Consider the following 27419-nt stretch of genomic DNA (forward strand, 5'->3'; position numbering starts at 1 on the left):
GTTTCTGTCTCTTTTCTCTTCATGTTTTGGTTCAATGTCTTTTTCTAAAACTGAATTTAACAAAGAAAGCATGTGTGGAGAGGAAACCTCAACACTGCCAGCTACGCTCACAGAGGAAGGAGGGGGCTTTTGTTATATGTGACCATGAAGTGATCACACTTCTCGTCAACACCTCTCACTTCACCAAGTTACAGGATGGAGGAAACCTGTCTGCTGCAGCTGCTCTGTAAGTATCATCTGTCTGAGCTACGTTTCAGTGATAATGAGCAGAACACTTACTTTACCTTGCTGCATGGTAAACCTTAAACCAACCTCAGCTTCATTTCTCCTCAGGTCTGACCTCACTGCTGAGCTGCACAACAAACCAAGGTCAGTAAACCTCTTCTGTCAGCTCTGAAACATGGCCGACTCTTTCTGGTTAGGTAGTGTTCAGGCCACTTAGAGACTGTGGAGACAGCGAACTCCATTGCAATGCTGGACAATGTTAGACTTTCAGCCAGGAGACTGCAGCTGGTGTCCTGTGTGACAACATACGTACCTTACATACCCCACTGTTTATGTGAGGTAACAAACTTATTTTGACCCAAGACATGACTCACAGCAACCTGTTACAGCGTGTTTCAGCTGTGTGTCACATTGAGACACTAAAGAGTGTCCTGTGCATCACCATCACACACTGGTGTCTGTATTTGATGACCTGGTAATGAGAACCGTTTGTGTACATCCACCTGCTTGTACGCACTCACTCACTCAATGATTTTTTTACCACCACATCCTCTCCTCCTCCCTGCAGCCTCTCTGACTGTGAGTCCCAGCAGCTCTCAGTTCTTCAGCTGGACGTCTGTCTCTCTGAGCTGTGAGGAGGACGACAGCTCTGCTGGATGGACTCTGAGGAGGAACACAAGTGATGAAACCAAAGCGGCGTGTCACGACTGGGGAACACCTGCTGGTTCTTCCTGTAACATCAGATACATCGTCCCATTGGACAGTGGAGTTTACTGGTGTGAGTCCAGAGAGGGAGCAACCAGTAAGAGCATCACCATCAGTGTCACTGGTAAGATCAGACTGTGGAGTCAGTGTTGATGAAGCTGTGTGTAAATGGATGAAATGCTGTAGTTTGTCTCTGTGTTGAGGTGGATCAGTGATCCTGCAGAGTCCTGTCCTCCCTGTGATGGAGGGACATGATGTCACTCTGCACTGTAAAACAAAGACGTCCTCCAACCTCCCAGCTGCTTTCTATAAAGATGGCTCCTTCATCAGGACTGAGCCTGCAGGTCACATGACCATCCGCCATGTAACCAGGTCTGATGAAGGCCTCTACAAGTGTGACATCACAGGTCATGGAGAGTCTCCACCCAGCTGGCTCACTGTCACAGGTCAGGAGGTTACCTTTGATTTCAGGAGTTCATTCATCCACATATTCACCTGACCAGGTGGGATTCTCTCTACAGGTAGACCTCCAACCACAGCTCCACCTCCTACATTGACCCCGCCCACATCTGCAGCCCCGCCCACATCTGCAGCCCCGCCCCCTGATTCAGACCACCTCCATCTTGTGTTCAGAGTGCTCTATTACCTGGTGGTGTTCTGTCCGTACTTCATCTCCACTTTCATCATGGTGTCTTTATATCGACAACAGCCCACAGGTATCAATCAACCAATCAATCAATCAATTAGTTAATCAGTATTGCACATCTCTGTGACATCATCTAATGTTGATTGTTGTTATTTATCACTGCCTCTTCTTTTAATATTGTTTATCTCCTCTGACAGGAAATTACCTACCCGTCTCCATGGCAACGGCACCATCCAACCAAGCTGAGCAGAGATTGGCTGAGGACTGTGATGACATAGCGGCGGTCAGCACGGTGCATCACTTCTGAGCTGAACAGAGGAGAGACAGAGTTTCCTGTTCCATCAGTGCGATGATTCTGTGTCACTCTGAATATTGTCAATAAAGTTTGGTGTGTTTGTTTTGGTAGTTCTGCCTGATGTGTGTGTGTGTGTGTGTGTGTGTGTGTGTGTGTGTGTGTGTGTGTGTGTGTGTGTGTGCGCTCTGGAGTCCCTGTGTGCTTGTTGTGGTTTGGTTGTGGTGAACAGCTGAGCTTGAGCAGCTGTCAGTCAACATCATACTGAGCCTCTACACTCAGTGTGTGTGTGTGTGTCCTGTCATCACACACACCTCCTGCATCTGTTCTCACACACTCACACTGTGGGGACCTGAACCCAAACGGGAGTCGAGTCCCCACAAGGTGAAAGAGGACACGTCAGGATTCAGACTTGGTTTCTGGTCGTCTCATTACTGAAGGTGAGGACATTTTGACCTGTCCTCAGGATGAAGGTCAGATTTAGGTTTAGCTGAAGAGTTTGAGGTCCAGTCTTCACAGACATGGATGGAAACTGTAACTGAAAGCTGACTGGTTCACAGAGACACACAACCACGAGGCGGTAATTCTAGTTTTGTTGAGTTTTTTTAAAGACTTCCACATTATAACACCTGCACTGTGCGATCAGCTGATATAAAACATGAAACAAAAGAGGTCTTACCTGCCATGATGAAACAGATTTTCCAAAACCACTTTGTACCAAAGCGATGGGACGATCTTCAGGTTTCCTGTTTACATTGAAATAAACAAAGGTTTACAAGAATTCATCGATATAAAAACAAAATAATCTGTTCACGTTATTAAATTATTCAAACTGCAAAATGTCTGTTATTGATGTCAGTACATAATAACTTTCATTACATTAGTGATGAGTATTTATCCCCCACCTAACACACACACACCTGCCTGTCCAGATCCGCCACCTGTCACTGGTGTGGTTAGAACCCAGATGCAGCACCACAGACAAGAAGGGCAGTTTATAATAAACCTCCTGCAGCGCACACAGGATGAACAGGGCGCCCTCTTGGCTTGAGACCTCCAGAGGCACGGGATCAGCCTTCAGCAAGCCACGCCGAAGCAGAGAGCAGGAGAGTCGTTCACACACAAGAACTCTTGGTCGAGGACAGAAGGCTGAGTGGTTTACTGGGGAGCAGGCGAAACAGGAGAGTCAGAAGTCACTTTCACACTGCCAGATTTTCCGCGAATGTTGGGCCGTTTTGCCGGCAAGCTTCGAGCGTTTAGACACACAGAGCCAGATTGGCGAGTTGATCCGAGGTGCCCAATTTTCCGCCTCGTAGGGTAGACATATTGGTGGAACCTTTTTAGTTTAAACAGATCGAGGCGCCCTTGTGGGAGGAGCTGTTGAAGACTTGTGGGAGGAGCTGTTGAAGACTTGTGGGAGGAGCTGTTGAAGACTTGTGGGAGGAGCTGTTGATGACGCCGCACGTGCGACCCACTGGGGGTGGATAAACAGGAAACAGCTGATAGCAGGAATTAGCGAGCAGCTAGTAGCAAGAGGGAAACACAAACCTGACAGACACTGTAAAGATGAGCAACTGGGGAGACAAGGAATTGCGCGCCCTCCTTGTCCTCGCAAATGAAGAGACCATTAACCATCAGAACTTATGAGAGAATCACCGAAGGACTGACCAGCCGCGGCTTCCCTCCCACGTCACTGTTTACGTCACACGCTGAGCTACACGTTTTGTTACTTGCTCACGCCCCCCATTGCCCCGAAAAAGGCACATTCTGTATAAACAAAAGTAGGCAGGCGGCATTTTGCTGCACTCCCCGATTTTGTTTTTATACTGCGAATGCTGAAAAAAGACTGATTGGGCTTTCCTGCAAATTTGCACAATTCCTATCTAAAAAGGGCTAGAGACAGGTGAGGTCAGCAACAAGAAAGCAGTCCAGGAACACAAGCTGCAAAAGTCTTGATGGCCTTTAATGGCCCCTGAGCTCCATCTCACAGTGACAATTTTCAGAGGGCCATTAGCAGGTGGTACAGATCCCTGACAGAGGTCAGAGGTCACAGATACATGTCAGAGTCCCATGTTCAGTCTGAGACACAACCTGCAGTCTGGTTCAGTGTTTGAGCTCCACCTGCTGGTGTTCATCACCACCTACACTGATGTTTCCTCCATCATTCACATTCACTTCCTCAACATCAGTGAGCTCAGCTGTCCACTCTACAGAGTCACAGGTCTCAGGTCATCTGTCACACTGTGTCTGTGAGTGGCAGTCCTGTTAGAGACAGGGGACCTGTCCAGGTGGACCCTGAGTCTCACCCCAATGCATGCTGGGATTGGCTGCTTCTCGTGAAAGATAAAAATAAAAATGCAAAAGAACCCCCGTAGAAGAAGAGGGCGCCGTGAGATGATGTCATTGAGAGCGTCTCATGTCCACAACTGATGTAAACAACTACCTGCACATCCATGACTACGAGATGGAGAGATTCCTTGGGAACTTCTTGGCTATTAGCAGAGCTTTACTGACCCCTGCAGTTCTTTCTTCATGTGCAACATGTTAGTCTGGAGGTTTAAACTGGTGTCCTCTCACAGAGTTGGTGATTCAAACTAAACTTTCATCTCTGTCAGAGAAAACTGATCTGAGTTCAGACTGTTTACTTACAGCACAGCTACACTCACAGATAACTGAGCCTCCTACCTGCCTGTCAAACACCATCAGCCCACAAACCTTCTCCAGTCCGGACTGAGTGGAGTCCTGCGGGGTGAAGCTGTGAAGGCTGCGAGCGGAGCTAGCTGCTAACAGCCACCGCTGCAACTAACAAACTCCACAGATCCATTCAGCAGCTCCACCATCCACAGTCAGACACACACAGCTGATTATTTACTGCTGAATTACAGCTCACAACTCGCACCAACCCAAACATCCTGGTGCAGACTATTTGCTGGAGTTTACAGCCTGTCGCTCATCAGGCATCTGAAGATACTGTAAAACTTCAATTAATATCCCTGGCTATTATTTGATTAAATTGAGACGTGTTTATTTGTCAAAATGTGTAGCCACTCCAGGCCAGTAAAAGGGACTGGATGTTGAACTTAAGTGTTACAGAAATTACATGAACCACTGTGCTCAGATTTTAGTGTCCAATAGTCCACCACCAACATTTTCATCACATCTCGTCAACGAAAATGGAATAATAGAGTTTGTCTTTGCCTTTATTATTAAGATCTATTTTTAGATCCTAATCTTGTTTTCGTCATGGAAAAAAGGTCGTTGACATTAACACTGCTTCAGACTGACAAAGATACAAAGACACAAGTTTCTTCATGTGAGAGGTTGATGGGGAGTCTGTCTGTCCTCCTCCTGTGTGCACAAAGTCTAAATACCACCTCAGAGTTTGTGCTCCATCGCCAACATTGACAGGATCAGTTTTATCCTCTTTGTAGTGAACACGAAGCTTGGCCTTGAGTGCGTCCCAAGTCTCTTATTTTTATAGTGCTACTGCTAGCTCCTTGCTTGAACTGGAAGTCGTTCAAGGTCCGCCATCTTCTAGGCCATCCCAAGTCTCTTATTTGTGCAGCGAGGAGCTAGCGCTAGGAACTAGCAGCAAGCTTTAAGCAGCTACGAGCTAGGATGGTCGAGAGGTTCCTAGCAGGAAGTCTTTTTCAGCTGAATGTCATGATGTATAAATACCCGCCCCCTACACCTGGCCCATTTGAACGAGATGGCGGAGAAACAGCACAAGTGTACCCGTTACATGCATTCTTTGCAATGACACGCTGTAATTCACGTGCCTACGTGACTACCAAGAGGGGTTACGGCTTTGATCAGCGGATATAATGTGACTTGGGATGTACACCAAATGCTGGCTCCGTTATGCAGCAAATCCAGCTGTGCCACCGTCATCAGGAATGGACGTCGCTTCACGTGACGCTACAGTGGAAAGGACGTCTCATGTCTCTTAAACTGACAATGCTCGCTCATCGCTCCTCGCGCTAGCTGCTCACAATTTTTCCTAGGTGGGAGGGGCTAAACAGCTAGCAAAGTCAGCTAGCAGTAGCACTAGCAGTAATTTAAGAGACTTGGGACTGATGGCCTGGGTCACCTCTGCGGTGCCGTCAGGGTAAATGTGGATCTGGTGCCCATTGAACGTCATCTGCTGCTGCCGACTCAACCATAAAATCAATTCTTTTTCCTGGAAGAAATGATGATACTGCATGATCTTTGGACCTTCGTGGGTTTTGGCATCCAATCCAGTGTGCCCAGTCTACCATCACAAGCTGCGCAAAGTTGTTCACTCTGAGTAGCTTTGGGATTAATCCAGCAATAAACTCTGTAGGTTTGCCTTTCTCTTCCCCCTCTGGTATTCTGACATCTTCATCTTGATATTATTGCACCTTGAACGCCCCTCCGGATTGTTGATCTTCATTAAAAGCTTCTCGTTCGTTTCTGTCACACACCACTCCAGCGTCTGAATACGCCGCTCATGGTCAGAGCCTTGTTCCTCTGCAGCAACTATTCTTTCAGTAAGTGCCAGATGAGCATTCATACCAGTTTACATTTATTGATCAAAAGGGTCGACTCGTTTGTTGACTGATTCCAGAATCCTCTCAGATACCTTCACCCACCTGTGCGACCGACAGCCGAGTCAGACTGTTTGGCATGCTTTGACACGTATCTGGCATAATGCCTATTTGTAAAGTTGGTACAGAGCTCTCACAAAACAATTCTTTATGTGGTCACCAGTGTTGATATCACCAATTTCTATGACCAGCTTCAGGATTAGACGGCAGAATTCGTAAAGAATTAAATCGTTCCACCTGGAGCTCTGAGAGACCTGACTAGGCTACTCCATGTGCATCTCATTTGCGGCCCCCCTCCTCACCCTATCTCTAAGGCTTTCCTCCAAGAATCTCCACCTTAATGTAGTGGAGGGGTTTGCCTGTCCACGTGATCAAGGGAGCTGTGTTGCTCAGGGCTTGCCAGCGAGTGTTTGGTGAATCTTTGGAGTTTACATTTAATGTTTGTGAAGAACTTTGTTGTGATGTCTTGATATAAATGTTGCTCTGTCTCCACCTGTCTCTGAGGACAGAGAGGACACATCCTGTCTTCTCTCAACAGGCAGGTCTGCCTGTGTTATCTCTCTGGCAGGAGCAGGACAAACCCTTTCTGCTTCACTGAACACACACAAATAAACCTCTGCAGCTCTGTCTCCACCCGTCCCTGAGGACACTGCCGACACAGCTGTTTTCACCTGCGGGCTGTTCAAGTCTCAGTGTGTCACTTCACCTATTTACCTAAGACACGTTGTTTAACTTAGATGATTTAATCTGTGAGTGACAGATTTGACTTCCTGCTGTTGCTACATAATGGCTGCCTGCAGACACTTAACAGGGACAGCAGAGACATTTTAGGTATAATTTAATAAAGTTTAATAAAGTTTGGGCTCTAATTACTGAGAATTAAAACATTGCAAACAAAACCAAAACTTTTTTCCAAGGTTTTCGAGGGCCCTCCTCCCATTGGGGCCCCAGGTTATCAGCCCTACTTTTCCCTCCACGATGATGCCCGTGGAAAAGTTTAACCTGCGCGGACCGACTTGGTCTCACGACTCAGGTCCTGAGGAAGTCAGACAAGGGTCAATTTCAATGTTAACAGTGCATCACCAGGGTCCCTAACAACAGGGGCAGGGGTAATTATGTTGGGATGCTAAGGGACAATGTAATGTATGTAAATATATGGACAGATTGACACAGGTCACAGAAACAGGTCACAAACAAACAGAAGGCACCTGAAGTAATCATATTACATGTCCAACCAGTTAACTGTGTTTATAATTGTTATGTACTGATATACTGTACAACCAGATATTCAAAGTTTGTATCAGAATTATCATGATGAGGGATTAAAGCGTGTTGGCTGGCTTGGTTTGCATTGACAAAAGAGGAATTGAACACAGGTCAGAAAGTCGCATTCACTGAGGACATAAAGTCAAGACAAAGACTGTTTATTGTATGAAACTGTATAGCAGAGTGTTCATATGGATTAACATGTTAAAGAGTCAGGCGTCTACAGTTTTAAGTCCAAAGATCATAATTTCTCAACTCTTTCTCATCAAATAAAATCAACAACACACATTTCTGTATCATTTCTAAACTGGTCCCTACGCCCCACATTTCATGTAAAAGAAAGCACGACAGAATCTCCTGGAAAAAAATACAAAGTGCCTTTTATAGAAAAGTGCAAACAGAGCTTTGAGCAGCACATTTTTCTTTAATTTATTTCATTTTCAAATTATACTTAATTTCCTAGTGACAGACAGGGGTCTGTGACTGCTCTGCCAGTGGTTTGAATCTTGGCTTGAATGACATAGTGCCATTGGGCCCGTTTCCACCGCAGGAAGTTCAGGGTAAATTTACGGGGCCGGGGCTGTTGGTGCGTGTCTCCACCGCAGGAACCACCCCCAAAGGACAGAGTTCCAGAACTTTTACAGGGGCTAAAAAAGTCCCTGTCTCGGAGTAGGTACTCAGAACGGCGCCCGAGGAACTCCTGGCTGGAGCTTGGGGATTACTTGGTGCTGATTGGATATACTCAAAGAGGGATGTGACGTTTTGTAAATAACAACATGGTTATCGTAGATTAGCTGGGCTAAGTGTTAGCTGTTAGCGGTGTCTGTAATAACTCAATAAATGGTCCGTGAAAAAATAGTTTTTCCAGCGGATATCTTAGTTACAACATGATTGAGCTAGCAAAGCAGTTTTGTGTTGCTATGTGTGGTATTTATTCAGTTTTGGGAAATCACGATGTCTAGAAAGCATCAGTGGCTGCAGCGTTGTTTCATGTCATGTTTCATGTCGTATCCGTTGTCGGATACAACATGAAACTACTCCAGTTAGCTCAATCATGTTGTAACTAAGACATCCGCTGGAAAAAATATTTTTTTCACGGACCGTGACCGGAGTTATTACAGACACCGCTAACGGCTAACAGCGTCCCTACGCCCCTACGTCGCCCCGGTCAAAATGGTCACGCAACGTTTACGTCACATCCAGAGCCCGGTAACTTTACAGGAACCTTCCTCCTACTCCGCTCTCTCAGTGGAGACACGGCAGTTGAGAGGGCCGAGCGAGAGGACGTTCCTGTAGTAGTTCCTGCCCCCCAAATAGTACCAGGAACCTCTTCAGTGGAAACGGGCCTATTCTCATACACATGTGCAGGTGCTGTGCAGGTGAGCCTGGATCAGTACTTGGTGTAAATAAGGTTCACAGTGGAGAAATCTGACTCACGTGGTCAGACAGGACAGAATTCATGAAAACTTTCTCATAGCAGAGGGGCTGCTAAGGCTACTGGTGAGACGAGTGACAGCAGTTCAACAGTGGTGGTGATGACTGGACTACTAAGAGGACATGGTATCAACCCCACGGTCTTCATCCCCCTGTGATGCTTTGTTTGTAGTCACTGGCTCTCTTTATGCTGTCTTCCTGCAGCAGAGTGTCCTGCTGGCTATCCTTTGACAGTCTCGTGTCTATTTAGGTTACTCTCACACATCCAGACATGTTGGATGATCTTTAAACATACATTTTAAAACAGTACAGTGTGTCCCTGAGAGCTGGTCAACACACAAGCCTCAAACAACAAAAATAACAGAGATCATATGAAAAAACCTGAAAAAAATCTGTTTGTCTCCCTGGAGACTCAACAGCATCTGGTTATCTTGACGAACAGCTTATAAATCCTTTTTGGGTCCTTGCATCTTCGAAGGATCATAAAAACAACAACAATAACACAAACAAAAAGCACACCAAGTAACACACCAATCGATGCATGAATGATAACCCCATCTTTGTCTTTTATGATCCCAGCTGCTCCATCTGCAGAGAAGAGACAGGTGCGAGGTAAGAGGAAAAGTCTTATCAACATCTTCATAAAACACAAACATGTAATCTGTGACGTTTCTCTCAGACAGGTTCTCTTCTACAACTCTACAAACTCGCCTGAGTCTGAGCTCTACAAACTCGCCTGAGTCTGAACTCTACAAACTCACCTGAAACTTGAACCTTCAGTTTGATGGTGCTGATGAGTGCACGTCCTGTGCTGCTCCAGCCAATTTCACACTCATATGTTCCAGTGTCGTTGATGTTGACGTTCTTCAGAATCACAGAAGCATTTCCATCCTTCATCTCTGGATCCATCAGCTTCACTCGACCGCGATAAGATGGAAGCTGGGAGTTTATCAATGAGCGGTTATTACGGAGGAAGAAGACATATTTATGTGACTTCAGCTCAGCTCTGCTCCATGCTAACTGTTCGATGGCAGCCTTATTGGGAGCACGACACACAAGAGTCACATCTTCTCCACGCTTCACTATGACCTCCTGCGTGTCTGAACAAGAGAGAGCAGAAAGCAAAGAGACAGTGTCAGACTGAGGAGTTCAGATGGAAACAGCTCCACTGTCACAAGGTGTAAATGTTCACATCTGTCTGGACACAAAGTTCATTTTACCAGCTGAGTATTTCTAACAACAGCTGACATCTTGGAGGCAGGCTATGATGGGAAGAGAGATCACCTGTGTGAACCACACTCTGTTGTTTAAAATGCAAAGTGGAGGGACGAGTGACACGTATTTGATACTGCAGAAAAGTTAAACTAAAAGTAGTTTTCTAACTCTTTAGTATAGACAGGTGGGTACGTGTGTTGTTATATGTGAAGAACAGACAACAATATACAAGTTTGCTGTCTAAAAACAGCCTCAGTGCTGAGTTTCATTTTTCATTGGAGGATTACCGACCTTGTGTTTTGGGCTGTCACTTGTGTATGTGCTTCAGGCATGTGCTCACAGCTCTGGTCTGAGAAGCTACAGTTGACATTTAGGCTAAAAACTTGGTATTTTGTGTTCTTTTTTACATTTTGAAACTGGTCACTGTTCACTTCAGTTTTACTGTATCTGGCTATAGCACTGTTTTCCACTGAAACTCTGGGAGCGTTTTCTGAACTAAAGATCATCACCTATCCCCACATCAGCACAGGGGGGAGGAGATATCTTATCTTACTATATAATGACTAAAACTCTGTGTGTGTGTTCCACGTTTTTCTCCTCACTGACTTGGTCAATCCATGTGAAATTTGGCACAGTGGTAGAGGGTCATGGGAGGATGCCAATGAAGCAATATTACATCAATTGGCCAAAGGGGGGCGCTATAGCAACCGACTGAAATGTCAAACTTTGAATGGGCATATCTCATGCCCCGTATGTCGTAGAGACATGAAACTTTGCACAGAGATGCCTCTCCTCATGAGGAACACATTTGCCTCAAGAACCCATAACTTCCGCTTATATAGATTTTCCACCATTTTGAATTTTTTGAAAAACACTTCAAATGGATCTCTTCCTAGGAAGTTTGAGCGATCTGCATGAAACTGGGTGAACATAATCTAGGGACCAATATCTAAAGTTCCCTCTTGGCAAAAGTTGGAAAACTTCCTAAAACTGAGCTTCTATAAGGCAATGAATATTGCGGAGGGCGTGGCTCATCACATAAAGGTGTAGAACATCTCAAGGGTTTCACCCATCACCACGCAACTTTGTAGGCATATGACCACACATAATCTGAGGGGACCCCTCCATTATTGACCCCATCAAACAAAATGGGGGCGCTAGAGAGCTCATTTCTTATCTAGGCCTAACCGCCATATGGATTTTTACTAAACTTGGTAGAAGGCCAAATGCCAACCCCCAACGTTGCAACAAGGGCTAGCTGCACCTTTCCCATGTGAACTACCAGTGCGCCCCATTTTAAAGTCAATACACCATATAAACACTTTTACTATCTACCTTTCAACGTAAGGTAGATAGTATCCCTCTGCAAAGAAAAAAAACTTCTGAAGCCTGATTCATGGTCCTGCGTTAAATCGACGACGTCACTACATTGTAGGGTACGTGGCTACGCAGGAGGCTCGCCGTAGCCCCTGGCGTAGCCTGACGTGCACCTCCCAAAAAATGTAACTACACATCAAGGCGACGCAGACCCAGCGCAGACCGAGAGGGCTGTGATTGGTTTGCTTGGTAGCAACGCATTTCCGGTTTCGTATTTCCAGATTGCGCCATCTCCGCCATCTTTAAACATCTTCTGTTGCGATGTAGATGTTGCAGTATTAAGGCCCATTTATGCTCAACGTTCAATATGAATACGGATACGGATGGAGCCGTCTGTCTGTGCTCCGCGTTCATTTCTCTGTGACCAGAAAAGCCGGAAGCTAAACAAAGAATCAACTAGAGACGACGATAACCATTCAGGAAAGGAACGCAGCCCCCTACCGCTCTGGTGGTGAATTGCATTGCAACGAAACGGAACGTCATGGCAACAACGGCATCACGGCAATGACGTAGCAACGTCGTTGATTCAACGCAGGACCATAAATCAGGTTTGAGCTGGAGATGAGTCCACGGGAGCCACGTTGCAAACCGTATTTTTATGTTTAATGCTTTTTGGTTGTTGTTGAAGCTATCAGTGACATGCATTTTGACTGTAAGCACTTCTAGCATGAAAGTTACAGACATTTCTGTGCAGAAATAGTAACTTTATGAGGGAGTGTTTCTAGTGGCATGTCCAGCTAATATAAGCTAGCTAGCTAGCTCGTCCCCTGCTGTGATGATTTCAAGTAATTATTTTAGACACTAACTTTTATATTCTGTGTTACCCAGACCTGAATGCTTGCAGTTGCACTTTTGATGACATCTCTGTGTTGGTGTTATCTTTACAGCAGTTGGGCTCCATTAATGTTGATTTTATATGTCGTTGCTGTATAAAAACCTAATTATTATAGCTTTCTGACTTATGTTTTATTTGTTTATGAATCAAATCTTTATTGTGATTGTTTAAGCTTTTGTTTAAATGTGAAAGAAAATAGCTCTCATACAAGTGCTGTATAGATAATATGTTTCCACTATACGATCACATGTTTTATTTGTTGTTGTTGTATTGAAATGTATAGAAAAAAGAAAAAAACTTCTGAGCTGGAGACCTGAATGCTTACACCCACAGCCGTGCGTAATGACAGCGGCTCTGGCACGTGAACCTCGCCGATGCGACACAGTCGGTGAAATTGCTCTCTCTTTACCGTATTTCTCATTGACCGGTCTAATGGATGGCGGAAGGACACAAGTATCGCTATGCAAACTCAGTTCTGTCCTCTTCTGGTGAACTGGTAGGCTCGTGCCCGCGCGCCCAGCGCCACAATTATCACGCAAAACCAGGCGCACGCACAACTTTGGGCTATAAGCCTGACGGAGAGGATGTGTCTGCACATTTGTGTCTTAGTGCGTTCACACAGCTGTATGCGTCTGGTCTCTCTGACACAGGTGCTAGAAGGTTAAAGCAGGTGTTTCGGATTTACTAACCGGCTGTCATGTTCCACTGTTTGTTAAGTATTTTATTTCTCCCTCATGTTTCATGTCTTGTCTTCCTGTTTTATTTTGTGATCACTCACCGCTGTCTCTGTTCCAGGTTCCTGTCTGCCCTGCCCCCTCCCCGTCTGTGCGCACCTGATCCCTGATTGTGTCTCCCTCACCTGTGTCTAATCACTCCCCATCAGCCCTGCATATATTCCCTCGTGTGTCTTGTCTCGTTGCCAGTTCGTCGATGCTCTCTGCTCACGTTCCAGCGTTTCTCTCAGTCATAGTCATAGTGTGTTTGATCCTTGCCTGTTTTCTGACCTTGCCTTTTTGCCTCACGTCTTGGATACCTCTGCCTGGTTTGTACTGCTTCCTTTGTGTATTTACCGCTGCCTGGAATGAATCTTGTTTTACTGTGTGAAACCGGTCCGAGTTGTGCATTTGAGCCCTGCCTTTTCTGTGCCAAAGTTCATGACACCGGCGACTCTCAGCCAATGCGTCTGTGGCTGTCACAGTGCCAACAGCTGTTTCCCAGTAGCGCACTGACACTCAGTCGCGGTTTGAAGTTCACTTGTTGTGACGGAATGTTGGAAACAGGAAGAGAGCAAGTTTCTACAGAAAATAAAGAAGCGAAGGATAATTATCATAGCGCACCACCAGCACCACATCTACATTATGGCAGACACCTAAATATGTGACAGCACACAGCCAGCTGTGCGTTACAGTTAGGAGGCAGCCAGATCATGTGACCACACTGTTCATGCACTGAGGAACATTTCACGGCTTTCCAAGACAAAAAGCAGCTGTTTAACAGTGAGTGTGTTTATGTACACCCTGACTGAAGCCAGTGGAGTCCAGTAATGGACTTTGGAACTATGTTGTGTCCAAATGTTGCGTTGCGACAGTAACACAATCTTAAAGCTTCATTCAGAGCAGCTCACACACACACACACACCTGAATCTTTTCACAGAAACAACTCACCGCCAGAAAAACCTGCCAGGGGCACCGTCAGCAGGAGTCCAAAGTACCGCACAAGACATTTCATGTTGGAATGAACAGCAAACTTCCTCAATGAACGCCGGTGAACATGTGAGACTTCAGGAGACGGTGGCTTCAAGTTCATGCCTGATCTCACATCAGCGTTCCCCTCACTTGCTTCTCGTTCTTCCGTCTTAGCTCCGCCCTCGCAGGACACGGGGGAGAGATGGAAGGAGATCAGAAACGAGGAAATGGCTGTTTATCAATGTCAGAGGCAAGGCGAGAGTCCTCCCTTACATTAACCCTCAGCACACTGAGGAGGTCTCAGTTACTGTGATCACTTTAACACTCTCTAATGTTATTGGACAGTTTTGAACACGCGTCAGTATTGTCAGAGTCACGTGACTTTTAGGGAGAATATATTTCTGGATCATATTAAAAAAAAAAAAAAAGAAAAGTCCCCCAACTGAAGCTGACAGGATAAGAGCAGTTATGTGGTTATCATGTGAAGAGGGTGGGAGAAGGGGACACTTAGCGCTCCATCTCTGCTGTGAATGATTCATTTAAACACATTTATCTTAAAATAGACAGTTAAGGAAACACAAAACCAGACACCGTATGCAATTATAAACCTTATGCATTAAAGTTTTACCTCTATTAACATGATGGACCGTAGTTCACTGCTACACAGATGCTGGGTGGCTTTGATCAGCAGTTTCAGCTGGATCTGAGGAGTAAAATCAGTTTTAGTAACTTTTGTGTACAATTTAATTTTCCAAGAAAGACATCCACAATTTGGCAGCAATCATGGACCTTACCAAACGTATCACTGGAACCAGCCCCAGGGGCTGAAGATGAGTCAGCTTCAGTGTAGGATGATGATGATGGGTGTGGCAGGAAAAAAAACAGTAACATTTATCATTAACGTTCGGCTCACACCAGAACTATGTTGTGTCCAACTGTTGCATTAACACAATCTTAAAGCTTCATTCGGAGCAGCTCACACACACCTGAATCTTTTCACAGAAACAACTCACCGCCAGAAAAACCTGCCAGGGGCACCGTCAGCAGGAATTCAAAGTATCGCACAAGATAATTCATGTTGGAATGAACAGCAAACTTCCTCAATGAACGCCAGTGAACGTGTGAGACTTCAGGAGACGGTGGCTTCAAGTTCATGCCTGATCTGGCAGCAATCATGAACCTTACCAAATGTGTCACTGGAACCAGCCCCGGGAGCTAAAGATGAGTCAGCTTCAGTGTGGGGTGATGATGGACCTGTTTTTTTTAAATTTTGGAGTCTATTACTTTATATCAGTATATTAATAATGATAATAATGATAATAATAGTACATTTTATTTATATGGCGCCTTTGATGGCACTCAAGGTCGCCATACAACAATCAAAAAATACAGGTAACACAATTAAAACACATCTAAAATACAACAGAAAAACAGTGCAGTTTGCAGCAGAACATTAAAAGACAGAGGAAACATTAACACTCATACGCCTGCCTAAACAGGTAGGTTTTGAGGTGGGACTTGAAAACTAAAATAGAGACAATGTTCCTGATGTCAGGGGGGAGGGAGTTCCAGAGACGAGGGCCAGAGCAGCTGAAGGCTCTGGACCCCACGGTAGACAGACGGGCTGGGGGGACAGTCAGGCTGATGGAGGAGGCAGACCTGAGAGTCCTGGTGGGGGTATTGATGTGTAGGAGGGCAGCGAGGTTATGGATGGCCTTAAATGTATGGAGGAGGATTTTATAGTTAATACGGTGTTTGATGGGAAGCCAGTGGAGTTGATGTAGAACGGGGGAGATGTGACTGATGGATGGTGTTCTGGTGATGATACGGGCAGCAGCGTTCTGGACCAGCTGGGTCTCCAGTCTGGGAGACCAGAGAGAAGGGAATTGCAGTAATCCAGGCGGGAAGTGACCAGAGAGTGAACCGGGATTGTGGCACTGTTGGGAGCGAGTGAAGGGCGGAGGCGGTTGATGTTGCAGGGGTGGAAGTAGGCGGACTGGATGGTGTTGTTGATGTGGGTGTGGAATGATAGGGTGCTGTCGAGGACAACACCCAGACTCTTAACCTGAGGGGAGGGGGAAACCAAGGAGTTGTCTATGGTGAGGGTGAAACTGGGATGTTTGGTGAGGGTGGACTTTGAGCCAATGAGGACTACCTCAGTTTTATCAGTATTGAGTTTGAGGAAATCTGAGGAGAACCAGGCTTTGATTTCCTGCAGGCAGGCACAGAGGGAGGATGGCAGGTAGGTGGAAGTGGGTTTGGAGGAAACGTAGAGCTGGGTGTCGTCCGCGTAACAGTGAATATGGATATTATGTTTACGGAATATCAGTCCAAGTGGGAGGAGGTAAATAATAAATAGGATCGGGCCAAGGACAGAGCCCTGGGGAACACTGGAGGAGAGGGGGTATGGATGGGATGTGTAAGATTTCAACTGGATGAACTGAGTACAGCCAGAGAGATATGAGTGAAACCAGTCTAGGGGTGGGAATCATTATATCTAAAAATCATAAATGAGTTCAGATTGTTGTAAACAAAGACATTATTTATTTCCTGTTGGAAATATAGTTTATGTACCAGGAGCATGTGTTGGTGTCCTCTGTGGATGAACCAGGAGTGTTGTCATCTCCAGCTGCTGTGTGAAAATACAAATACAACATGAATAACATCCAGAGTAGATCAAACATAGCAATTATACCAGGTAACATACATGAACAAGAAGACAACACAGTAATTTTAAACATTTTCACCGACCAGAGCTTTCATCCTCACTGGTTCCACCACCACCAAAATATTTGAGTACTGCTCCTTCTGTGATATAAGTGATATATTAATTACTTATATATATTAATTTCAATAACAATTACTGTAAACGGGAAAAAATGCTAAAAGAAAATGTATGTAGGGGTAACTAATAGTATTATCCAATACAGCTTTAGTTTAGTGTGATTTTTTAACCCTTTCTGTTCATATTCTGACCTTCACAGTATGGAGCAGGTAGTTTTTGACCCTTTATTATTAGACATATAATCCACAGATATGTTGTGCATCCTGACCAACGCTGCTATTAAATCTTTCAGTGAATTATATTGAAAGTGAAGGATGTACCAACTTTGCTGAAAGATAGGTTTCACCATAATCATTTGAAACTCTACACTGTGTGAGTGCATTAGTCAAACAACAAAACAACAAACTGGTCAGTAACTTTCATAAACACATATTGCCAAACGTTGACAAACGTTGCTTCTCTTAAGTTTACCTTGAGCTTGTTTGTTTGCCTCTTCCACCTTTTTATCTTCCTCTTCTCCGCTCCTGGGGGATATGCCCACTTCAGCATCTTCATAGATGGTATTGCACATGCTCCGTTCAGTGAACAGCACCTGCTCCCTGGTCCGTAGGGTCCCGGCCCTGCCACAGGTCACTTTATGCATGATGTTGACTCAATAGTCATCGTTGCCAGTTTTTTTGGATCAAACAAACATGAAGATCCTCACACATCCCACCCTGTGAACAAGTACGCTGCAGATCACTGTAAATAACAGGGCTGCCAGGTCTGCGCAGAGGCATGGGCGTGGTAGTGGGGGGAAAAGTGGACCTGACTACCCAGGGCCCGAGTAGGGAGAGGGGCCCATGAAAATCCTGATTTTTTTTTTTTTTTGTGATGTTTTTATTTCGAATGAATTGGGCCCTCCAATTAATTGGTGTCATAATTTATTTCAAATATATTGATAACATCAACTGAGAGAGTGAACTTTATGTCACAGTCCTCCCACATATTGGACATTCTGGGGGCCCCTTCTTGGAGGCACAAAATGGTTTAGTCCGCCCGACAGCGACCGGCAACAAGTGTAACGTCAGTGAGCCCAGATTGAATGACCTGGGGGCTAGACATCATGCTGCCCAAAAAGCATAAATCGGGGTATCAAAAGAAGAAAGAGAGGAAAGAAAAAGAAAGAAAGCAGAATGAGGGGAGGCAGCTGTCGACTGCTTTCTTTCCCAAAGGTGAACCGAGTTTGCTTGTTATGCAAAGTCCAATTAAAGTTAACGTAGTCCACTCCAGACAGCTGCTGCTGATGTTTGTATGCTCACGTGAAGTCTTTAGCTTAGCTAGTTGCCAACCAGGCTGCTTGCGGCTGTAAGTATAAAGACAGTTATGGGCCAGCTAAGGTTAGTTGTCAACATTAACCAGTTTCAGAAACAAACAGTGGCGCTGGCGCAGCCGCAGCAGCTGGAGCAGCTGGAGCAGCAGTGGCCAGTCCTGGCGGCTCTTCTGAAGATGAGGCTGAGATTGGAGATGAGCAAAGACAAGGTGAGATCGTTGTTCAAGTATTCAAGGGCGAGCTCCCCCTCTGACCCCCCCTTACGTTGGTATGTTGGTTTGCGAGGGAAAGAGAAAGAGAGAGAGAGAGAGAGAGAGAGAGAGAAAGAGAAAGAGAATTGCTGCCTAAATGTGAGTTGTTTACCTTAAGTTTAAAGTAAGTTAGCCTTCTGGTTCAGTGCGTGTGCTATAGCCTATTGTCTACTAACACAGCAGAGCTGAAAGTGAAACTCTGTGCTGAGATTTAATAAATGATCCACCTAGCAATATTTCTGCTGCATATATCAACATGTAAATAGCCTACCAATATCACTGTAGGCTCAAGTGCACACTAGTAATATATTAACTGAGCAATAAAGCAATTTAGTATTTTTGTCTGGTAAAAAGCCTTAGCATTGCAGTGCAGTGCAGTGCTTAAAAGCTATTGTAATGCTCAATAAATTCAATTCAATAAATAATCATGTTAAATAACTGATCTCAATATCAATCAAAAATAATTGTGATTATGATTTTTGCCATACATTTTTGCCATAGATAGGTAGATAGATAGATAGATAGATAGATAGATAGATAGATAGATAGATAGATAGATAGAGAGGTGTAGGTGGTGAGAAGAACATTAGAACAATTAGCTATTCCTCTCAGTCTGGCTTAAAACATTTTTGCCTCTGCAGCTTGCTGACCATGATGAATACTGTGTGTTATAGCAAATAATTAGGCTAGTCTAAGCATCTATTGTAGGAAAGCATATCTGATGTTTACTTCACGTTTGCAACCTTTCACATTATCTTTGTACTTGTTCTAAATGGTAGATGTCAAGCGCTGTCAAGCGCCCTCTTGTGGATACTTAACAGTTATGACTGTTTGGTTGACAGCCTTAGAGCTCAGCCCACAGCAACACAAAAATGAGCCCCATTTAAAAGACAATCTGTCAACATAATAAGCAATGCTTGGCCATATGTTTCATTATTTTTAGCAGTTTATCTTGCACTGAAGTGGCTCTAGAAATACAAAGTGAGCTTGCTTTAAAAAGTAGGTTGGGTTATTTGTATGTTAAGAGGCTAATACCAATTCTTTATTCTTGTAGATGTAGAGAGTTCTGCATCAGATGCTGAAGGCAAGGAAGGGTGTAGTTTAAAACCCTATTTATGCTTTTTTATTTTAAATAAATACCCCTTTTTTTCTTTTTTTTCTTTTTTTGCTCACGCGCCTCGTGCACTGGCATGGATAGGGGCCCACTGACATTGAGAGTGTACAGGGCCCAGAATTTGGTGCTACGCCCCTGCGCAGAGGTGTGACAGTCAGTCAATTCAGTTTACCGTGCAACCATCTGGGGGCCCCGTAGTGGCAGTGGGGCTGTAGGCAGCTTGTATACCCAAAAGGGGCTTTAGACAGAAAATATAACATTATATATTGTTAATCATATCACACACATACCTGTCAGCTAATTTCTGCTGGAAAGAGCTGGTTGCCAGAAACCCCAGAGTGGTCAGCACCTGTATATGCACCAGGATGGCGCGGTTCTGGCGGGTGGGTCTGTCTAACACTGGACCCAGTTCAGCACATAGATCCAAGAGCACTGCTCTAGGGAATCTAAATCAGCTTATTAGCCAGTCATCATCATGGGCCAGGAAATCTTCTTGGTCCCTAAAGACTATCTCCATGCTAATCCTACCATTTGCGTGATCTTCCAGCAGTGCCAGCACATCCATTGTGCAGCATTACGCACGAGTGTCTCCGCACTATTCATACGCTTACTCAGCAATTAGACTGATTGTTACACAACTTGTCACATTTAATACTAATCAATCAGTGCTATCCACCGCTCTATATCATTTGAAGATGGAAGTATGATATTTGAACATTGTGCATACAGTAGTAGGCCTAATGGCTCACTAAAGGAACACATCTGTAACACTGCAGACTTGGGTGTTTATGATTATGCAGGTCTATAAGTCTGATATGTGATGACATTAAATGTATGAGATGAGTTTGGCTTTAATTCACCACCTCACCATCTGTGCTGCCAGTTTCCCCCGTCTCCAAAATGTTTGTGTGCAAGGATCAAAGTTGATGTACTGGTGCGCACATTCTCCCACCAGGTTTATTTTTATAAATCACAACCTTTGCGTGGGAAGTGGCGTACGCCAAGCAAGCTTTATAAATGAGGCCCCTGATGTCTTTACTGTCAACGAAACAGTTGACATATTATTAAAGCTGATGGTGGTTCAGACTCTGCTGTGAGTCGTGTTGTTCTTCATGTTTGTTTCAAGTTTCAAATCTCTTCAAATAAAATAAAACAAAATGATGAGCATCTTTTCTCTCTGTGTTTTGTTCTCATGTGATCATGTGGTTTTGTAGACTCGTTCTACAATGAGGAACAAAACGACCACAAAGAGATGAAGAACAAACATAAAGAGAGGAAAAACTTCTTCAGAGACGTTAAAGAAGTAATCCATTAATTCCCATGGATGATAACTATCAGAAAAAGGAAAACACCTACAAAAGGACACTAAATAAACATTGTGTGCTTTGGTTTGAAAATGCTGGAGGCAGATCCAACATGGAGAAGTGTTTTATTGGAGCACATTTAGTTTTTGTTCTCATTCTCGCAGGTTTAAATTCATCATCTTTGACTTTTTATGCACTCAATAAATATATTTCTGTCAAATTTTGGTCGCAAATTTGTTAAAGTCTGTGTTAATGAGCACTTCTTCTTCTCCAAGATAATTTACCCACCTGACATGTGTGACTGATTAAACAGCATCTTTACTACACAGGTCACAGCTACTACCACCACAACCACCCCCTCATATTAAATCATATTATTTGATTTCATTTATTCTGACTCTGAGCAGCATCAGGTGTTTTTATTTTTAACCCTCCTTAACAGTAATCAGAGTTTAATCGGCTCCTCAGTATAAAACACATGAGGTTATATCATTTTTATAACATTATCTGGGAATATATAAATCTAAGCAGAGCCTTCGTCTGTCTGCTGACATTTTCATTTTCTGTTCAGATGGTAAAAGATATCATCCCACAAGGTCTGTGATACATCAGTGCAAAGCAACACACTACATTCACTGTTTCTACTGTAACAATGTCATTTTTTAAGGATTCATAACAATCTGATTCTTCAGCTTTTCAGCTTCATTTTGTCTCTACATCTCTGTGACATCGGCTTATTAAGGTTTTCTCCTGCTGTAAAAGTACCTTTTCACTTTCTTTTATCGAAGTATATTTTTACACAAATAACTGTATTTTTACTTGAGTTAAGTGTCTTTGAAGAGACGGTACTTTTGAGTAAAATGTCTTCATCGTAAAAGTAGAAATAAAGTAGCATCCACCAAAAAATAATTATAATAATAACGTTCAGAAAATAAAATAAGATTCTGTTCTCATTCACTGAGGAGAGAACTTCTATACTCAAGTTAAATATATTTATAATTGTAATGTGATTAACTGAGTATTCTAGTACTCTCACTGGCTCAGGGTTGATATTTGACATGAATCACATTCAGTCTGACCCTCCACTGGGACCAGTTTGCTATGGAGGAAAAAAAGTAAAATGTCTTTATCATAAATAAAAATAATCCAACGGGGTTCACACAAAAGGAATTAAATAATGTACAAAAATGAAATAAGAACAAATCTGTTGAGACCTGGCGCTGTAACAAATCTCCAATTAAAGTTTCAAATCAGCTATCAGAAATAATGCATAATTAGCAATAATAATGATTAATCATAATTATTGATAATGTGACTTATTTTACATTAAATCACCTCGTAGGGCACCATTCCCAAAAAAGGCAAAAATGAGAGCCAGTAAATTATATCAGTCTCACTGAACACACTAAGCTGTCAGCATTTGGAGCTCTGATTATTAATTAGAATAATAACAATAATTAAAATGACTATACTGACAGTAAAAGTTGAAGGATTTGGGAGTTGTTGACATTGCAGAGAATGACTATTCATTCAGTCTTGTGCAACATTAAACAGACAGCAGGTACAATTCAAAAAGTTTTTATTTAAAAAGACAGTGAAAAAAACATACACATTTAGCATGGGTGTGTATGTGTGTGTAAAACAAAATCTGTCTGGCCTAACAACTAAATAAATAAATAAATAAATAAATATAATTATTAATAATAATACTATTTATCAGTCCCTCCAGGATCTAAGTGCAAATTCTTATGTCAATACAGAACGTTTCTCCATACTGCAATAACATAAACTCATTTGATGACACGTCAAATCTGATGCCTGATGTTTGAAATGACGTCGGGTGTGCGACGACTTCCGGTTTGCCGGAAAATGCGGAAAAAAAGTGGGACTTTTGAAAAATTGCAAGCCCCTGCAAATATTGCGGACTTGCGTTGAATTTGCATTAATTATTGTCATTGCAAGATCGTGGTTTTCTGGAGGGACTAATTAATAAATTAACAAAATAACAGGTTCTCTGTACCTCTGAGATGCATATACACACACATACACATTCACATATATCCATGTATGTTGAAACATTTAACAGACAAAATAAAATTAACAAAAAAAAATGCTTGCTTGAATCCGAGATAAGACAAGACATTACTTTGAGTTTGATTCTCTGCAATGTATCAGAAACAGTTCCCAGATTTCCAAGAAGACATCCGGTTTATTGTTTGTCTTTTAAATGAGGTGTTCGTCTTCTAGGTCACTGAGGCATTCTTGCTAGTCTGCTGGAAGCAGGCCACATTCAGGGCAAGACTGCAGCTCCTGCTGTGGGCATTCAGAGGTGAGAGAAGAGGGAAGGGTGTGGCAGGGCCTCCTGCATAATGTCCTACCTCTTCAAAGATTCGGGGCAAGAGCTAGATGGAGAGTACAGGTTTCTGTTTTTCTGCCCAATCAAGTTTTAAGACTGAAGGTGTGACAATGACGCATCCTGTGGAGAATATTGTTGAAACAGACCATCATGGTGAAGAGTCTCAGACAGCAGAGGGACTCATGAGCTGATCGGTTCCTGCTTCATCAGCAGCAGACTGTGCTGATCTTTGTTCCATACATCTTTTATGTTTCCAGACAACAACAAACACTGCAGCAGCTACAAGAAGCACTGCAACAACTCCACATCCTGCTGCCAGTCCAACGTGTCCACGAGGGAAGTTTCCATCCATGAAGTTCTCATTCTTTGAACCTGAAGATTAAAATAAGCCTTCATTTGTCTTGTGTATTTCTGATGTTTGACTCTCAGGAATAAACTGCAGCTCCAACCTGATACACAGACACACACACTGAGCTCCACACACTCACCTCTAACCTCCAGGCGGATGACTGTAATTGGATTAGTCTTGAGGATGGCTCTCTTTTTAAGTCTTGATCCACCTGATTTAACTCGACACTCGTATGTTCCAGAGTCTCTGCTGGTCACATTCTTCAAAGTTAAAGACACGTCTCCGTCCTTCAGCTTTCTGTCCTCCACCTCCACCCTGCCTGTAAAGGACGGATGCTGGAAGGTTGTGTCGAAGTGTCCATCTCTGTTTAAAAGGACGTACTGTGGCTCCAGGTCAGGTCTGGTCCACTCTACAGCTAAGATGGAGACATTACCAGCCTCACATCTCAGAGTGACGTCATCTCCAGGGTGCACTGTCATCACATGTTGGTCTGAAAAAGACAAAAACATCCAGAGTTGAAAGGACGCCACAGAGTAAACAGAAAGCCTTGTCCAAGGTTTTCTTCTTCAGGTTCTGAGTGTGTTCCCATATAAGGGAGGCATTTGGAGTCATTTGACTTTCCCATACGGTCCAACTTCTCATTTATAAAACCAACATTAATTTAGAATTTTTGTTCTGCATTATTAAAGGTTCACACAGGTTATTATATAAGTGCAGAATATATAATGCAGAAGGCAAACAAACCAGCAACCTCACTCTGCTCAACCAGGTCAGACTAAAGGGACCCAAAGCCAGGATTGTAACCAAAGTGCCAAGGTAGTAGCCAGAGTGTCTGAGGTAGTAGAACGAGACCCCATGATGGAAGGGACACCCGCCCACTAGAGGTACACCCTGCAAAGTCGATGATGAAGCAGCCAGGCAGGCATAATAAGATCAAGTGGCCTAAAGCAAATGATCGGGTAGCATGGCAGAACCTTGACGATGACTTGAGCCAGCTGTCGGAGCTGGCATTGCGAGAAAGTGTCGAGAACAAGCTCAACATCTTTGGGGAGATCATCTTTGAAGAGTGCAGACAGAGGTTTGGTGAAGTCAGTAGGAACTAGTAGGAGTAGGAGCCCACAGCCCCAAGGAAAGGAAGGAGAGAGAAGGAGATCGAGCAGCCAATCACAGCCAGGCGTCAGCACCGTTGGAGCTGGCAGAAAGCTGCATCTGAGGAGAAAGGTGGCCTGAAGGAGCTGTGGGGTGAACTCAAATGAAGCACAGTGATAGACGAGCCACACCGCTTGGCTCCCCAGGGTATGTACCATGACAAGCCCCACTGATCCTGCCATTTGGTACCTCCCCACCTACTCTGCGAGAAGTGGAAGAGGTTATCAAGAAGGCAAAATCAGCTTCAGCCCCTGGGCCCAATGGGCTTCCCTATAAGCTGTGCAAGAACTGCCCCAAAAGTACTGTGGAAGCTTATGAGAACAACTTGGAAGAAGGAAGAAGTCCCAGCAGAGTGTCAGCAAGCCGTCGATGTGTTCATTCCCAAAGAGAAGAGCTCCCGTATCAGCCAGTTCAGAAGCACTGCCTTGTTAAATGTGGAGAGGAGGATTTTCTCTGTCCTGGCAAGGAGAATGACCAGCTTCCTCATGGCAAATGAAAACACTGACACGAGCTGCCAGAAGGCTGGAATCCCAGGCTACCCCGGATGCATCAAACACTCTGCCATGATTTGGGAACAAATCCAGCGCGCCAAGAGAGAGAAGAGCAACCTGAATGTGGTGTGGTTGGATCTCATGAACGCATATGGCTCAGTGCTCAGTGCTATGGACTTTGCCTTGAAATGTTTTCATGTACCAGATTGTGTTCAGAACATCATCACCAGATACTTCTAAAACCTGCACGTGTGTTTCACTCTGGAAGGCTACAACAGGATAGCAACAGCTGGAACGCGGAATTGCCATGAGATGCGGCATCTCCCCCATCCTATTGTGTGGGCCTTTGAGATAATCCTCAGAGCCGGGTAGGTAGTCTGCGTCATCAAGCTAACATCAGGTGAGAAGCTCCCATCGCTGAGGAGCCACATGGATGACGTGACAAGCATCCTTCAGACGGCACCATGCACCACAAGCGCATGGAAGCCAGGGTGAAGCCAGGGTTTACCCCGTGGAGGTCAGATGCCGGGGCTTTGTTGGCGAAATTATGGTCCAACTACTCCATGGTGCTGGAATGGTGGGGTCAAATCTGCGGAAGGCCATGAAGGAGCTAGGAGAGGAGGCAGAGAAAGTGAGCTACTGGCTGTGGCTCTGGAGGAAAGACAGTGGTTGGGGGATAACACCCCAATAAAGGCAGCTGCAGGGGGTGGCGGGGAGACGTTCCCTATCTGCCACAGCCCCCCCCCCCACGCGCTCCTTCGGGAGATGTACTGGAATAGGGGGCGAAACATCAGTAAATGGCGGCCAGCTAGTGCTAGCGAGCAGCTAGCAGCAAGAGGGAAACGCAAATCTGACAGACACTGTGAAGATGAGCAACTGGGGAGACAAAGAATTGTGCGCCCTCCTTGTCCTCGTAAACGAAGAGGCCATTAACCGTCAGATGACGGGGACGGTGAAGAACGGGCCGACTTATGAGAGAATCGCTGCCCGACTAGCCGCGGCTTCCCTCCCACGTCACTGTTTATGTCACACGCTGAGCTACACATTTTGTTATTTGCTCACGCCCCCCATTGCCCCGAAAAAGGCGCATTCTGTATGAACAAAAGTAGGTAGGCGGCATTTTGCTGCACTCCCCGATTTTGTTTTTATACTGCCAATGCTGAAAAAAGACTGATTGGGCTTTCCTGCAAATTTGCACAATTCCTGTTTAAAAAGAGCTTGTGTGTTAAGTGTGACAATCAAAACTTGAGATCTTATTTTTTACAATTTCAAGTCTATTTTTCAGCTTCAGATCTTTTGGCTCTGATCTAATGTGGGGGGGGGGGGGGGGGGTGGCATCAACTGAGAGGGGTGTGGACATCATGACACACAGCTTAACAAAAAGGCTAGGGACCTTCCCCTGTCACAGTGCCTTCAGGGAACGTAGGAACTAAAACAATCCAACTCAACACTTTATGTAGGCTACACCATGTGATTGGCAGTGAAAAAACTGAAACTTCTATTTGCACGTCTAAATCTGTTTTATTGTCTTACTATATAATGACGAAAAAACTGTGTGTGTGTGTGTGTGTGTGTCTGTTCCACGTTTTTCTCCTCACTGACTTGGTCAATCCATGTGAAATTTGGCACAGTGGTAGAGGGTCATGGGAGGATGCCAATGAAGCAATATTACATCAATTGGCCAAAGGGGGGCGCTATAGCAACCGATTGAAATGTCAAACTTTGAATGGGCATATCTCATGCCCCGTATGTGGTAGAGACATGAAACTTTGCACAGAGATGCCTCTCCTCATGAGGAACACATTTGCCTCAAGAACCCATAACTTCCTCTTATATAGATTTTCCGCCATTTTTAATTTTTTGAAAAACACTTCAAATGGATCTCTTCCTAGGAAGTTTGAGCGATCTGCATGAAACTGGGTGAACATAATCTAGGGAGCAATATCTAAAGTTCCCTCTTGGCAAAAGTTGGAAAACTTCCTAAAACTGAGCTTCTATAAGGCAATGAATATTGCGGAGGGCGTGGCTCATCACATAAAGGTGTAGAACATCTCAAGGG

At 44.3% G+C, this 27419-nt stretch overlaps 3 protein-coding genes across 5 annotated transcripts in view; 1 reads left to right on the forward strand and 2 right to left on the reverse strand.

Annotated features, from left to right (window-relative positions):
* The window catches only part of LOC125883794 (butyrophilin subfamily 2 member A2-like), a 103260-nt gene that overhangs the window by 40305 nt on the left and 35536 nt on the right, over window positions 1-27419 (reverse strand). The gene's annotated exons all lie outside the window — the stretch shown is intronic.
* On the forward strand, window positions 190-1958 carry LOC125883784 (Fc receptor-like protein 4). Of its 2 annotated transcripts, none has more exons than XM_049568356.1 (6): window positions 190-226; window positions 334-369; window positions 794-1054; window positions 1134-1376; window positions 1566-1646; window positions 1774-1958. In XM_049568356.1, exons 1-6 carry the CDS (start codon window positions 196-198, stop codon window positions 1881-1883), a joined length of 762 nt encoding a protein of 253 aa, XP_049424313.1. In that variant the 5' UTR covers window positions 190-195; the 3' UTR covers window positions 1884-1958. The 2 variants fall into 2 exon arrangements, with proteins under 2 accessions (XP_049424313.1, XP_049424312.1); XM_049568355.1 differs by having other exon boundaries at window positions 1452-1646; window positions 1774-1954.
* Window positions 7840-14541, reverse strand: LOC125883795 (butyrophilin subfamily 2 member A2-like). The gene is made up of 3 exons (XM_049568378.1): window positions 14229-14541; window positions 9898-10236; window positions 7840-9724 (listed from the first exon to the last, which is right to left on the reverse strand). The coding sequence occupies exons 1-3, from the start codon at window positions 14368-14370 to the stop codon at window positions 9549-9551; spliced, it is 657 nt and encodes a 218-aa protein (XP_049424335.1). The 5' UTR covers window positions 14371-14541; the 3' UTR covers window positions 7840-9548.

The sequence above is a fragment of the Epinephelus fuscoguttatus genome, linkage group LG23, assembly GCF_011397635.1.
Source record: "Epinephelus fuscoguttatus linkage group LG23, E.fuscoguttatus.final_Chr_v1".
Taxonomy (NCBI): domain Eukaryota; kingdom Metazoa; phylum Chordata; class Actinopteri; order Perciformes; family Serranidae; genus Epinephelus; species Epinephelus fuscoguttatus.

Bases quoted from the DNA above. Each gene is read 5' to 3' on its own strand.
- LOC125883784 (XM_049568355.1), top strand. From the start codon at position 196: ATGGAGGAAACCTGTCTGCTGCAGCTGCTCT. The intron at 370-793 runs GTCAGTAAACCT...TCCTCCCTGCAG, and splicing joins GAGCTGCACAACAAACCAAG to CCTCTCTGACTGTGAGTCCC. The intron at 1,055-1,133 runs GTAAGATCAGAC...CTCTGTGTTGAG, and splicing joins CATCACCATCAGTGTCACTG to GTGGATCAGTGATCCTGCAG.
- LOC125883795 (XM_049568378.1), bottom strand. From the start codon at position 14,370: ATGAACTTGAAGCCACCGTCTCCTGAAGTCTCACATGTTCACCGGCGT. The intron at 10,237-14,228 runs GTGAGTTGTTTC...TCTCTTGTTCAG, and splicing joins CCTGGCAGGTTTTTCTGGCG to ACACGCAGGAGGTCATAGTG. The intron at 9,725-9,897 runs GTGAGTTTGTAG...TCTTCTCTGCAG, and splicing joins ACTGAAGGTTCAAGTTTCAG to ATGGAGCAGCTGGGATCATA.